Raw genomic sequence first — 14,832 nt, forward strand, 5'->3', positions numbered from 1 at the left:
ATTTCTCTGCTTTCTGTGAGCCACTCTAGCAAATTAGGAAACAAAAGGAAAGGCTCATGAGAACCTCTGATCCATTCAATGAGAAGCACAGGTGATAACCTGGGCTTGCAATTGGCAGCTGAAGTGAAGGGGAGGGGCAGTCTTGTAGGTCTGAACCCTTAAACTGTGGAATCTAATGCTGTATCCGGGTAGATAGTGTCAGAATTAGGTTGAATTATAGGACACCTCGTTGGTGTTGGAGCATCACTTGGTGGTGGTGGAGGAACCCCCCACAATGGAACTGGGTGCAGAACTCCTTATAGTCCCCCAAGAATATATAAACTTCATAAGGACTGGGACCTTTCTTATTTACTGCTCTTTGGGAAAGACTTACTGACAGGCCCATAGTAGGTGCTTAATAAATTCTTTGTTGGGTGGTTATATGGCTTCCAGTAATCCTTGTCTCATCAGAATCACAGAGTTGTTGCAGGGTAAAAAGTTTCAAAGACATCCTGGGTGTAAAGAAGACATTGATATACTAAATTAGGATCACAAATGACTTCTTACATTTTTTGTGCTTTAAACTTTATGAACTTTGCAGCAAATTAGAATTCTCAATATCATTGACCAAATAAACATTTGACAAAAATTAAGAAGTTTCAGAATATAGGTGTTGGAGAAGATACTGATCAACATATATCACTTTTATATTTCAGATGGGCAACTACATTGGTTCAACCACTTTGCAAACTAGTTACATGTGATCTTGTAGAGTTAGTATTCACATTTCCCATGACTCAGAAATTCTTGTGGATACCTAAGAGAAACTCCTACACTTGTACCCAGGAGATGATATCAGAATGTTCATAGTAATCCTACTTATGACAACAACAACAATGGAAACAACCCAAATGCCCATTGTCAAGAAAACAGACAAATAATTTGTGCTCTGGAAATTTATGAAGCTGTAAAAAATGAATTAATTACAACTACATACAAAAATCTAGAAGAATCTTAGTAATACAATCTTGAATGAAAACAAGCAAGTCCCAGAAGTTTATATAAAACTTTATGTTCTTCTAATAAAGTTCGTTTTTTAAAAAACCTAAACAATGATTAAGAACAAAAAGAACAGTGGGGAACTCCCTGGCAGTCCAGTGGTTAAGACTCAGCGCTTTCACTGCTGCACAGCCAAAAAAAAAAAGAACAAGAGAATGAATGGTAAACTCAACATTTGCCATTGTGCTTTCCTTGGGTAAGGGAAAGTGGGGGACAGGATTGGGAAGGAGACAACAGTTTAAATATAAGTTGTTGTCAGTGTTCTGGTTCTGGGGTTGGATGGTGGTTTGTGGTGTTAAAACACCCGTATCAACCCAGGATTTCATATTCCCACCTTTCCATGGAGAGAAGTCTTCTAGGAGACAGGCCTAGAGGTGACTCTTGAAGGATGAGCTGAATCCAGGGTCCGGTCTACTCAGTTTTATACTTCCAGGGCCTATATATACTGTCCAGCAAAACACAGGTCCTCAGTGAGGTTTCTTGAATGAATGAAAGAGCAAGTGAATAAATGAATAAATGAGAGAAAAATGTAAAGTCCTTTTGGTTAATACTGTGTGTAGTCTGAATAACCACTCACCTCCATACTTCTACCCTGCACATACTGAATTGTGTAACTGATTTCCTAATTAGTTGAAAAAAACTAAAAAGCAAAAAAATAACATTCTCTCAAAATAGTAAACAACGACATAGCATATTTCCATATAGACTATTCCATAACACTCATCAGTAACTGTGTAGTGAGGAAATGATTCCAAATCAAATACACTACAGAAAAAGCTTTTTAATGCACTTTTTTTTTTTTTCCAGGCATAAGAGCTTCAGAAAACATCCATCATTAAGTAGTTTTACAAATGGCACTTTTGGCTACATTAGAGAATTAGATGTGAGTCCCATGTGTTTTCTCTGATAGGTTAGTAGTAGATCAGCTTTACAATGCAACCCTTTCTTAGGATTAAAAAAATGGCTAATTTGTTCTAAAAGACAGAAAAAGCTGGAACCCTAAAGTCATTGTTTTAAAAACTTAACATTTATTTCATGCTATACTGTCTATTTTCATATTATAATTTTAAGTATTTTGCTATAATTTTTAAGAAATGGAGAAAATAAATTTCAATCTAATTAAAAAAAAACATATATATTAAGTACATATATTAATGCATTTGACAATACCATATACTAACTTTGATGATGAACTTCCTTTTGGTACACTGCAGATTTGTCCTTTTGGTATTGAACTGAGGACAAACATATTACACCTGAAATTCTGCCTTAAATGAGTAAAACCATGGTCAATGACACCAATAGACTCCAACCAATTTGCAAAACTGAAATGTTCTAGAGTTATTCTGATCATGTATAACCAAAATGAAACAGGATTAATATTCAATGGGAGAGAATAGTCAACATCATTCAAGTAGATCTTAAAAGAAGATTATTTTCACAACATATTTGAAAGTAATGAGTATTTGGAAATGTGAGACTCAATTCTGGGCTGAAAGCAATGATTTTTAAATTATTAATTGCTACCACTCCAATGCATTCACCTTTTATAAGGTAGTGTGAAGTTGATCGTATCTAATCTACTCAAACATGGATATCTTCTTCATGTTACCCACCATTTCTCAACTAGAAATGTATCAATTTATACAATTATTTATCAGAGATTAATAAGAAAACATCAGATAATAGAACCAACCCAAAAGGCAGCTGCATTTTCCTCTCTACAGAAGAATTAACCAACATGGCTTTCAAATCCTATGCTAAAGAATTAACGAAAAATGATTTCTGTCTCTATCACAAAAACACAGACACCTTACACAAACACCCTGAAAAACCAAAAGTGTTTTCTCTAGGAACAAAGTAAGCCATTTCAGGGATTCCCCATGAGTGAACTCTCACACACAATACACCAATACACACAGACACACATACATAGGAAATAAAAGCTCTTAGAAATACTGCGCACTGTTCATTTAGAATCATTCTTGGTGTTACATTTAGGAATGGAGTTTCTGAATTTTAAAGCTGTTCAACTGTCAAAATATCACACAAAATATTTATGTTTTAATGATATGATTTAACAACTCAAGGCCTGAGTTAATTAAAGTACGTATCCTTCACCTTCACAGGGACCTGGCACAACTGCATTTTATGAATAATCCAAAGCCAAAGGCCTATTTTCACGGCATTACCCTCCACTGCAGGAGGCTATATAAGGACATAGGATTGGAGGGCGGGAGGCCGGTGTTTGGCCTAGGCTCTGGCCCCAACAAGCCTCATGAGTACGGGCATGCCAGCTGACCACTCCACACCTCGGCAAAATGCAAAGAATAAAAACCGTGCTCTCCGTGGCTCCTCGCAGCACTATTATTTCAGGATTTTTCTGACTCTAGCTTTCATCAGGCATGGGGCTTTACTCACAACTGTTGTACTTCTACCCAGTGGTTGGTTAGTAATTTACATCTGGATAGCTGAAGCCTTTCAGTAACTAGGTAAGTTTTTGGTCCTTTATTCAAAAAAAATAGTGAGTACCTAGTCTTAGTGGATTAAAAATGGCCAGATTCTTTGCAGCTCCTCCCATCAAAAGGAAGAATCTGTTTCCCAGCCTCTTGGTTCTGGGCTAGCTTTGTGACTTGCTTCGGCCAACAAAATGCTGTGGAGGTGACACTGTGTGACTTCCAAGCAAGTCCACAAAAGGTCTTGCAGTTTCCATGCTCCCCCTCTTTGATCTCATGAGGCCTAACGAGAAAGCCTGGGCTAGCTACGGGGAAAGGCCACGTGAAGTGAACTGAGGCACCCCAGCCAACGCCCCAGCCAACAGCGAGATATATGCACAAAGCCATCCACAATCAGCCAGCCCCCAATCGACACACTCCCTGACCACAGATGTTTGTTTGAACCCAACCCGTTCCACATTAAGCTGTGGCTGGTCATCCTAGCAGAGCTTTGCCCAAAAGGCCAACCCACAGGATCATGAGCAAGTAAGTAGTGTTATAAGGTGTGTTTTGGGTTGATTCGCTAGACAGCAATGGATAGCTGACATACTGCTCTGTGTTAGGATCTGTGCTCGGTGAAGGGACTGCCTGGGCAGCAAGACACAGTTCCTGTTCTGCAGATGCTTAGAGTGCAGTTAGGAAGACAGACGTGTAATGGGACAATTTCAAAGGAAATGTCATCAGTGCTGTCATCACAAGAGGGTGGTGTATAGGGGTCCATGGGAATTTAGAGAAGGGCATCAATCCCAGAGCTAGATTGCTGGCAAAGATTTCTCAGAGGTAATATCTAAGAATACCTAAGGGGAATTAATAAGACAGATTTTTTCCAGGCAAAGAAGGAGAAAGAATAATATTCCAGGGAGGAGAAACTGCATGGGCAAAGGCTGCAGGGAGCTAGACCGGGGCCCTTTTGGGAGTGGAGCGTTCACTTTTAAATACAGGGTGAGGATGCCAGGGGTGGGCTGGGACTATAGCTAAGGTGAAGCTCTCTTGGCCTTAAATAGAATTCTCTGGCATTTGGACTTTAAGGGTGATGGGCAAAGGAGGAATCAGTTCCATCCTCCCTTCCTGCTTTTATTCCCTTCCTCCCTCCCTCCCTCCTTCCCTCCCTCCCTTCCTTCCATCCTCCCTTCCTTCCTTCCCTCCCTCCTTCCCTCCCTCCCTCCTTCCCTTCCTCCCTCCCTCCTTCCCTCCCTCCCTTCCTTCCATCCTCCCTTCCTTCCTTCCTTCCTTCTTCCCTCCCTCCCTCCCTCCCTTCCTTCCATCCTCCCTTCCTTCCTTCCCTCCCTCTCTTCCTCCCTCCCTTCCTTCCTTCTTCCTTCCCTCCCTCCCTCCTTCCCTCCCTCCCTTCATCCATCCTTCCTTCCTCCCTCCCTTCCTTCCCTCCCTTCATCCATCCTTCCTTCCTTCTTCCTTCCCTCCCTCCCTCCTTCCCTCCTTCCTTCACCTTAGTGTTCATTTGAGCAAAGGCATCAATGCCACTCTCTGAATCAAAGAAATTTCACAGGCAGGAGGCTGTGTGAAGTCAATAAAGGCAGATGCCTCTCTGGTGCTTAGACTGGCTGAAGGGAAGTGGTATTATGCCAAGGTCCAAGACAATGGGCGTTGGGACATGCATAAAAAGGACAGGTAGCAGCAAGAAGAAGATGCCACTCCCGAAAGGCATTCCGCCTTCTTTCATCAGTTAATGAATACATGCAGACAGGAGGCATTTAGGACTCATCCTTTAAAGATGTTATACATTTTTTTAAAGCCTAGTGGTAAGGCTTCCCACTTACTAGTTGTGTGGCCTTGGGTATATGACTAACCTTTTTATGAGTCCGTTTCCTCAGCTGTAAGATGGAGATGATGACGACACTGACCTCACAGGTCAGTGAGGACAGGCAATGTATAGTTTTAGCACAGCACTGGGTACAGGATAAGCCCTCAACGGAAGGTCCCCACATGCGGAAAGGCTGGGGAATGTAGGAGACGGAGTAACATGGGCTTTAGCATTAGATAAACTTGTGTTTGAATCCAGGCTCTATCACTTAGTAGTTCTTGCAACTGTGTGAACTTGAGACCACTTTAAAACTTGCTCAGACTTACTTTTCAAGTCTGAAAAATGGGGGGGAGATAATACCAACCTTGCTGGGTTGTGATAAGTATTAAAAGAGAGCACGTATGTAAAGTGCCATAGCACACAGCCTGGCACACAGTTTAAACGCACATACACACGGAGATGATAATATTTCTCAAATGTAGATCGACAGTATTAATGTTAGCCATCCTATATTACTTCAAAGTCCTATTCTCTGACTAAAGCTACAGATCAGAAAAGTTGGACTACCAGAAACATACATATGTGGTATCTTTAACACGGTATGTCCATTCCACCAGTACCATTACATTATAACCTATCACCAAAAAATGGCCAAGGTACAACATTCATATTTTGTTACTACATGATCAGAAAGTAACCTTGTCGTTCAGAATGTATTATATGAAAATAAGAGGAATTGAGCATTCCCTGATTCCCCAATTTGGCACTTTGAGGAGCTTCCTCTATACACCAAGCCCCAAAATGCATTCTCTTTGAGACCAAAAAAGAAACACGCATATATACAAGTGAGCTGAAGAGTTACAACACAAGAAGTTGCTTTTGGTGAAAAATAATCCTGCCAAATAAGCAACATGTCATGTCCTTAGAATATGTCACACTAGAAAGCTAGTGAAAATTCAGGCCAATAAGGCAATTTAGTTTCAAGTTTTATCATATATGGGCCAAGTTCTAGAATACTTCACTTAAAAAGGGACAACTTCAAAGTGAAATCTTGCCAGAGGCGTGATTCTGAATTACATGTGTATATACAAACTTGTCTGTTTTGACATTCAACATATTCAGGATTATTTCTAGAAAGCTGCTGTTGCTGACTGATAGAACAAAATGATGTAGGCTCAGAAAGAGAAAACAGAGCACATAGTTTTAAGTAGTTATCTCCCTATCTACCCCACCCATACCATCATAAGGTTTTTGGTTTTTGACCAACGCCATAACTGAAAACACAAGTTAAGTGAAAAGTTGATACTAAAGGCAGGAATTAAGAAAAAGTCAAAAATTTGATGGCTTTTAAGCAGTGAATGATTTACAACCTTCAAAATGCTAATTAACAAGTACTATTCCTTTGGATGTTGTTTTAATTTGAAATTTGGTGAAATCTAGATCCTCTAATAAACAGTTCCATGCTCATTTGGTGACAGTGCAACTTAAAGTCTGTAAAAACTACTTTATTGACTCCTGTGAAGGGGATTTTAGCACATCACTGTTTTGGCAAGAGAAGCATTTCAACAACTTTCTGCAAGCTAAGATATAAAACAATGGATGAGAACTACAAATGGAAATTGAGTAAGGCAGTGCTACTACGTAAAAAAAAATTCTGTTTCTCAAACTTTTTCTACACTGACGTAAGTCGTTTTTCTGTTGTTTTTTTTAAAAAAGATGTATTACCCGGTTCTTCCACATTCAACAGGGAAACAGTGTGTGAAACTCAAATTAAGATGGGTATGCACGGAGAAAAGATCTGTATGTCCAAAGCCATCCAGGTATACAGAAGTCTTGTCACTGCAGAGCTTTGTGTTGTTCTGCCTTTGATCCTCCGCAGGCCACGGGATGGGCTGGGAGGGCTGCCTTCTCAGCACTCTAACTCCTCCATGACCTCCATCACAATCGTCCGTGGGCCCGTCAGAATCAGGTTGCTCACCGTCCGGTAGTCAACGTGCAGCACGTTAAGCCCATTTACAGAGACGACAAACTGACAGACCTGAAGGAAGGACAAAGAAAAAGCATCTCTTGAATTCCCTAGCGGTCCAGTGGTTAGGACTCCCCGCTTCCATCTGCAGCAACATGGAAGGATCTAGAGATTCTCATACTGAGTGAAGTAAGTCAGACAGAGGAAGACAAGTATCATGAGATATCGCTTGCATGTGGAATCTAAAAAAAAGGGCCTACTATATAGCACAGAGAACTCTACTCAATACTCTGTAATGACCTATACGGGGGAAAGAATCTAAAAAAAGAGTTGATACATGTATATGTATAACTGATTCACTTTGCTGTACAGCAGAAACTAATACAACATTGTAAATCAACTATACTCCAATAAAAATTTAAAAAAATAAACTATGCATATTAAAAGAAAAAAAAAGCATCTCTTAGAGCTCCTGGTTTTTCATACACCTAGAATAAAGACATTGTGCATCTTTAACAGGTAACTTCCTACATTGGTACCCAAGTGTACCCAGCCAGCAACTGCAATTTAACAATTTCCAAGAAACTATACTTTTCCTGGAAGGCAGTATAATAGAAAAAGCATTTGGTTTGTCGTTTTACCACCTTGGGTTTAAATCCTAACTCAGCAACTTACTAGCTTAAGCTAGGTATTTAAATTCCTGAGCTTCATTTCCCTCAGCTCTAAAATAGGGATGATTAATAATCATAATATCTACCTTCTAAGATTGCTGTAAGAATTAAATGAGGTCAAGGACGTTAAAGCTTCTACTCCAGTGCTCTGAACCTATGGGGTACTCAATACTTTTTCATAATCACAGTGTTTGTGGCTGTTACCGTTCATTTGGACTCAGTTTATAGGGAGATTCTTTGTCCTCGTGTTCCCCAAACAGTCTTCTTTTATACCTATTATTCCTGCATGATTATTAATAGTTTCTCCTTTCACCTGCATGGTGTCCCAGTTGAGATGATAAATTCCACACATTTCCCTATTTCCCATCCTTACGAAAATGGATGAGGCCAACAAAGGTCAGCTTTTAAACTGAGTATTAGTTTACCTATGATAGGACAGATAATTACAATAAAAAATTTTAAAAGCATTATTCAGTAATGAGCGGCCACTTTGGATGTGTCATAGTGAACATAATACTGATCACAGCTACTGCCTCAAACGGAGGGGATTCTCTTGAGGTTGGTGGTGGCATCAGATGCTGGGTAGCTTCCATTTAGCTGACACAGATTAACAGATGGTATACCTGTTGTGTGTCTGAAGAGTGCACACTGGACAGGAATGATTTGTTTATGTCACTCAAATAGAGAAATGGAGAGATACACAGATCTCCAGCTGTCGGTGATATGTACTTCTAATCAGCAAAACAGAATCAAACAGAATATAAATCTGTAAGGTGCTTGGCACATAGTAGGCACTGGTGGTGAGGTGAATGATACCCCCAACCCCCAAAGATGTCCATGTCCTAATCCCCAGAACCTGTGAATATATTAGTTGACATGGCGACAAGGCATTAAGGTTGCAGCTGGAACTGGACTGCTAATCAGCTGATTTTAACATAGGGGTTATCCAGGTGGGCCCAATGTAATCACAAGGGTACTTATAAGAAGGAGACAAAAAAGTCACAGGCAGAATTAGGAGATGTGACAACAGAAGCAAGAGTGATATGAGGAAGGGGCTAGGAGCTGAGGGATGCAGGTGGCCCCTAGAAGTTGAAAAAGGTAAGGAAATGGATTCTCCCCTCAGAACCTACAGAAGGAATGCAGACATACTGATACCTTTATTTTAGACCTTTGACTCCAGAACTATAAGATAATAAATTTGTGTTGTTTTAAGTTACCAAGTTTGTTAATTTGTTACAGCAGCAATAGGAGATGAAATAAAATAATCAATAAATATTCATTGTTGAATGAACTGAATGAATAATGTATTAAGCAAAAAAAGCACAATTAGGATTGAGCCTGAAGGATTTCTGGCTTCCTATAAATTATTTCTTCATTTATTGGGAAAATAAGAAAATAAAAAGGGGACTTCTCTGATGGCGCAGTGGTTAAGAATCCGCCTGCCAATGCAGGAGACACGATCCCTGGCCCGGGAAGATCCCACATGCCGCGGAGCAACTCAGCCCATGTGCCACAACTACTGAGCCTGTGCTCGAGAGCCTGTGAGCCACAACTACTGAGCCCACGTGCTGCAACTACTGAAGCCCACGCACCTAGAGCCCATGCTCCGCAACAAGAGAAGCCACTGCAATGAGAAGCCTGTGCACCTCAACAAAGAGTAGCCCCCACTCACGGCAACTAGAGAAAGCCCACGCGCAGCAACAAAGACCCAACACAGCCAAAAATTAAAATTAATTAATTAATTAATTAAAGAAAAAAAAAGAAAAGAAGACAAAAGGGAAGGGACAGAAGTTGGAGAGAGGGGGAGGAAAGGAGATGGCTGAGGTTGATTAAGTTAATGAAGTTGTTTTCATGGCTGTTAGCTTCGAGCTCTAACCCACCCCCTTCCTTAAGGGAACATAAGCTGCAGCTGTGGAGAAATGTTATCGTTATCTTACAGGAAACCACCAGAAGAGAAAAACAAGAACCCACCAGAACTGGTTAGAACCAGCCAAATCCAAGATGGCAGAAGACCTGACCTTCAGCAGACCCTGAACCTCATTATACGCTCATTGTAATATGATAGCATGCTAAATGACACACCCACCAATACCATGACAGTTGACAATTGCCATGACAACAACGAGAGGAATCCATATTAGGACTGAAAAGGGATGTTGCCCCAGTTCTGAGCAAACTACACCCTTATTTTCAGAGAAGTAATGAATTCCCTCCCCCTAACCCCTCCTCTCTATATCAGAGGTATCCCAGCCCAAGTCTGGTGAGAAGGTGATTTGCAAACTAAGTTCCCGACTCTCCATTCTCTGGCCTCTGAATAAAGCTTGTGCTCTTTCTGTCTCAGTGTTGGTTTTGTTATTGGCTGTGGAATCCGAACGGACAAAGAGCCTTACCCGCAGAGGCAGGGGGTTCTGGCCAGGGCCAGGGCCCAAGTGAGGGTCCATCCAACCAATTCGGTAACAATGTGTCCCATAACTGTTGTTCTCATCATCATACTTCTTTAAGTGTAATGTCTTAAGAATTAAGGTGCACACCTGCTCCCAATTATTTATTAATAAATTTAGTGTTGACAACAAAGAATGTGAAAATACTAAAACACTTGAAAATCACTGTTTCCTTTTATTGTTTTCTGAGTGGGCAATATCAATAGAAACTCAGACACCGTATTAACAAATATAACAAATAACTAATATGAAATATAAATTACATGTTATATTTTAAATGTAAGTATGAAATAAAATACATAAAATACTGTATTAAGTCTAAAGATATCTGTACCTATTACTTAGATAAACCAAAAGTGGAAAGTATTAAAAGGGCAGCTGTGAATCTGTGGAAAAGATGAAGGATTTGGATTCCAGTGATATGGATTTAAGTCCTAGGCTCCTTTGCTGGATGATCTTTTTTTTTTTTTTTTTGTCCGCATAGCTTGTGGGAATCTTAGTTCCCCGACTAGGAATCGAACCCGGGCCCTTGGCAGTCCTAACTGCCTAACAGCGAGGAGTCCTAACCACTGGACTGCCAGGGAATTCCCTGAATGATCTTAATGAAGTCATTTGCCTCTAGGCCTCAATGACATCATTTACAAAAGAGAGTTAGGTAAAAATGCTTATCCTCACAGGTTCAATTTAATGAATTGAAAACCTTTTTGCAAATATCAAGCCCTACACCAATACTAGCTTCAATGAACTTCTTTCCCTTTAAAAATACCCACTTTTTTCAAGGTCACATGCAAAACAGAATGGAAAGTGGACAGCGGCAAGCACAGTGGTTATTTACTCAAACACTCGCTGTTGTCAGAAGCCTCAATATTTTCCACTCCCGAACTTATAATACTATGGTGTCGTTCTACATAAGGACACCGACCTCTGTTTTTCTTTTCCTGTTTCCACAAATCTGTCACCATGAATTGAGGGCAATTTTTTTTTTTTTCCATCAGAGCACATCTTGTACAGAATCAGCAGTTCTCAACCATGGTTGAAGTTGTAGTCAGAATCAAGGTCACGCATGCAGGTCCGAATCCACCCTGAAACAGGCTACAAATGTAATTTGCAGGACAATTTAGCACAAATTCAATGTAGACATTTGCTGGAGTTTTGTGTTTTCTACTCCAGCATGCTCTTGAGCCAAAGAATGAGAGGAATTCCACCCCCACCCAATCCAGAGTGTTGACTTTAAACCCAACCCGTGTCCTTCTTTTCTCCAAAGGGATGAACAGCCTTTTTGTGTTGTCCAAGGAGAGTGCAGAAGTTGCCTGGTAAGCTCACACTCTAGCTAACCCTTCACAGGCTCCCAAAGATGAGACATCTCTGCATCACTCAGGAATCACCTGCAGCATTTAGTTTCGACCAGAATTGTATTCTCTCTCTCCCACATAGTGTTGGTTTCAATTGACCAACATTTAAAAGTTAGAAAATTTTCACATAAAAATCTAGATTCTGGCTTCTCTGGAACAATCTGAAGATCTAACAATACCAGGCCTGGATGGCCACTTGGCAATGGCTCCAAAGGGGCTGCCCTTTCTAGATGGGCACACGTTCTCTCGTTTGCCGTGGTCCTCACCACTTCCTATTTTTCTTACACCTAGCTGAGAGACATTTCAGTCTGTGATCCCTGATCTGGGGCCACCAGAGAGAGAGCTTAAGAGAGGAAGGCTTGGTGCTTCAAAACTGATGGACCCCAAATGTTTAACAGCTGATGAAAGGGGAAATAAAATTTGGTATAGCCATACAATGGAATATTATTCAGCAATAAAATGGAACCAACTACATGTTACGACATGGCTGAACCTGGAAAACATTCTGCTAAGTGAAAGAAGCCAGTCCCAGCTCCGACTCAGCCAGGTGATCACAAGGTAAACAATCGATACACTTACAACCGTTCTGTTTTTCACTTTCAGTACAGTATTCCATAAATTATATGAGATAGTCAACACTCTGTTACAAAACAGGATTTGTGTTAGATGATTTTGCCCAGCTGTAGGCTAATATAAGTGTTCTGAGCATGTTTAAAATAAGATAGACTAAGCTATGATGTTCCCTAGGTTAAGTGTATTAAATGCATTTTTGACTTACAGATATTTTCAATTTACAATGGGTTTATCAGGATGGAATCCCATCATAGGTTATCTAGTTCTCTAGACCTGCCTTTGATTCCCTTACATTCTTGATATCCTTCTAATCAATTTCTTTTTCTTTCTTTTTTTTTAATGATAGCTGGTTTCTGTCATTGGCAACCCACGCTCATCAATACAATCCTTAAGAACAAACTGAATATCAGAGAGGTTCAGTTATTTGCTCAAGGGCACACAACTAAGTGCCTCATCTGGAATTTGAACTCCATGACTCTACAGCCTGACATAAATACAAATTTATAAAGTACAATATGCAAGTTCTGAGGAATGCAGAGAATAGTGGAAAACAAGTGTTTTCTCTCTTGGCTTTAACTGTTAATTAAACAGTGTGGGTTCGCTCAAATACCTTGTGGTGTTGATGTTTAGGCTCTTCCAACTTCATTAAGAAGGTTTTTACTCAGTTAAGGTTGGGCTGCTTTTTGTGTCACTTAAAATCCTAACAATATGTAAATTGAGACATTTATTTCAATTTTTTTTTCCTTGAATGAGGCAAGAAAAAAAAAAGGCTTTTCAAACACTTATCATGCTTATATTCAAGGTAGTAATTTTAGAGTCAGGCTGTTAGAAAGACATCATCTCTCCCTAAGTGGTCCCAACAACTGCTGTAGTTCCAGCAGTTCTAATATCCTGTTACTAAAAATGTGCAAAATGATCTAGAAATGCAGGTATTACTATGTAATGTATTCAGTTTTAATGGACTTTGAATTAGCATCTATGGTACACTATGTTCTGAAAATCAACACCCAAGTAACAACAGGAAGCACACGGCCTGGGGAAAAATTATTTCTCTACTATATTAAAAAGCACAAACACACAGAACATGTGATGGCTTCTGAATAGACCTACCTTAGATACCTATTACCTCCTATCTGGGGTGGGGGACTTAGATGCCACCCAGAGGGGATAATGAGAATTCGAGTGAGGTTGTGATGCTTTTCTTCTGCTTATAATTATCTTTGTCAGATTTGTTTTCAAAGATTTGAATGCAATTTCCTCATGTCCCAAGTTCGCTGAAAAGAGCTGTCATGAGCTCCTATAGCTGCTCTGAACTCGTCTCCTACAAAAAGGAGGGTACCTTCACTTTAGAAAGAAGAGATGTAGAGGACATTATCCTTAATGAAAGGGAAGAACCAAGCCTTCATAAGTCATGGGTAAGTGATGTCTCTGAGCATCTGGGCAGTGAAGAAAAGGCCTAAAACCCAGAGTAGGTCCAATAAGAGTTAACAGGAAGAGGGAGGCAGGACTCATACGTTTCAGGGTGTGATCACATTGGGATAAACACCTAGGCCGAACTCCAGGCTTCTTCCTGATAAGGAGCCAAAGCGACGAAATAATCTTGCCTCTAATTCCTCTCCTTGAGCCAGTGCTGGCAGATGTACACTAACCCTCTGAACAGATTGAGCGCCTATGGGATGATGCAATTGCACATCAGTTCTTGTATGGCTGGAATTCCATCACAGTCATTTGATTGTTTCAACCAAAGTGGGAGTGAGATTGAGGAGAAACACTACACCTATGATTACCTAAGTGTCTTCTCACTGCCATGGAAATCTGTATTCACCAAGTCACTTGCATCCCTGAAATGGCTGCATTCATGTGAAAGCTACTCTAGCTTTTCTCTGTTTTTTTTTTTTTTTTCTTTCTGATCTTGAAGGAGAAAGAAGGATTGGAAGGTAAGGCTGCTTCAGGCTTTCCCTGAAAATAATAAAACATTTAGCAAGACAGAGACCAAGGCAGATAAAATTTCGGAGACAGAAAGAGTCATAAGGAGAAAAAAGATAGACCCAGACAGATACAGAAAATAATCAGGAAGGGCTGAGTCCTGGTGAGTAGGAGATGGAAGCTTGTCCAATCAAATGATACAGAAAGCAGAACCAAGATATTAAGGGCAAGTTAATACTTAAATTCTTAATCAAGTAGAACCCTCAGATGTATTCTAGAGATCACCCTAATCGAGCTCCCACTGAAAGTAGAACTCTCCTCTACAAATCCCTGCCAGGCAACCAACCTATCTTACTTGAATGCTACTTATGACAGGAAATGCACTAATTAATGAGGAAGCTTATTTTGAGCCAGTTACATGTTAGAAGTTTCAGGTACACATTCAGTCAACATTATTTAAACCATTTTCACTGTTCAGTGCCTAAGTGAAAAGTGTATCCAAATATAAAACAGTGGCTCTCAAACTGTAGTGCAAATATAAGTCACCTTTGAGGGCTTGTTGAAAATGTGAATTCTCAGATCTTACCCAAGACCTACCAAATCCGACT

At 40.2% G+C, this 14,832-nt stretch overlaps 1 protein-coding gene across 3 annotated transcripts in view; it reads right to left on the reverse strand.

Moving 5' to 3' along the window:
• Window positions 1-6,784: 6,784 nt before the first annotated feature.
• The window catches only part of DEPTOR (DEP domain containing MTOR interacting protein), a 148,826-nt gene continuing 140,778 nt past the window's right edge, over window positions 6,785-14,832 (reverse strand). Inside the window, exons 11-12 of one of the 3 annotated variants that reach the window (XR_009005795.1) lie at window positions 11,296-11,455; window positions 7,250-7,333 (exon numbers count right to left, since the gene is read on the reverse strand). Coding sequence is in view for 1 of the 3 variants with exons in the window: in XM_007188832.3 (XP_007188894.2) it covers window positions 7,205-7,333 (129 nt within the window). In the remaining 2 variants the exon portion in view is untranslated. Of the gene's footprint in view, window positions 7,334-11,295; window positions 11,456-14,832 lie in introns of all 3 variants that reach the window. The other 2 variants (XM_007188832.3, XR_009005794.1) reach the window with 2 other exon arrangements.

The sequence above is a fragment of the Balaenoptera acutorostrata genome, chromosome 17 (assembly GCF_949987535.1).
Source record: "Balaenoptera acutorostrata chromosome 17, mBalAcu1.1, whole genome shotgun sequence".
Lineage (NCBI taxonomy): Eukaryota > Metazoa > Chordata > Mammalia > Artiodactyla > Balaenopteridae > Balaenoptera > Balaenoptera acutorostrata.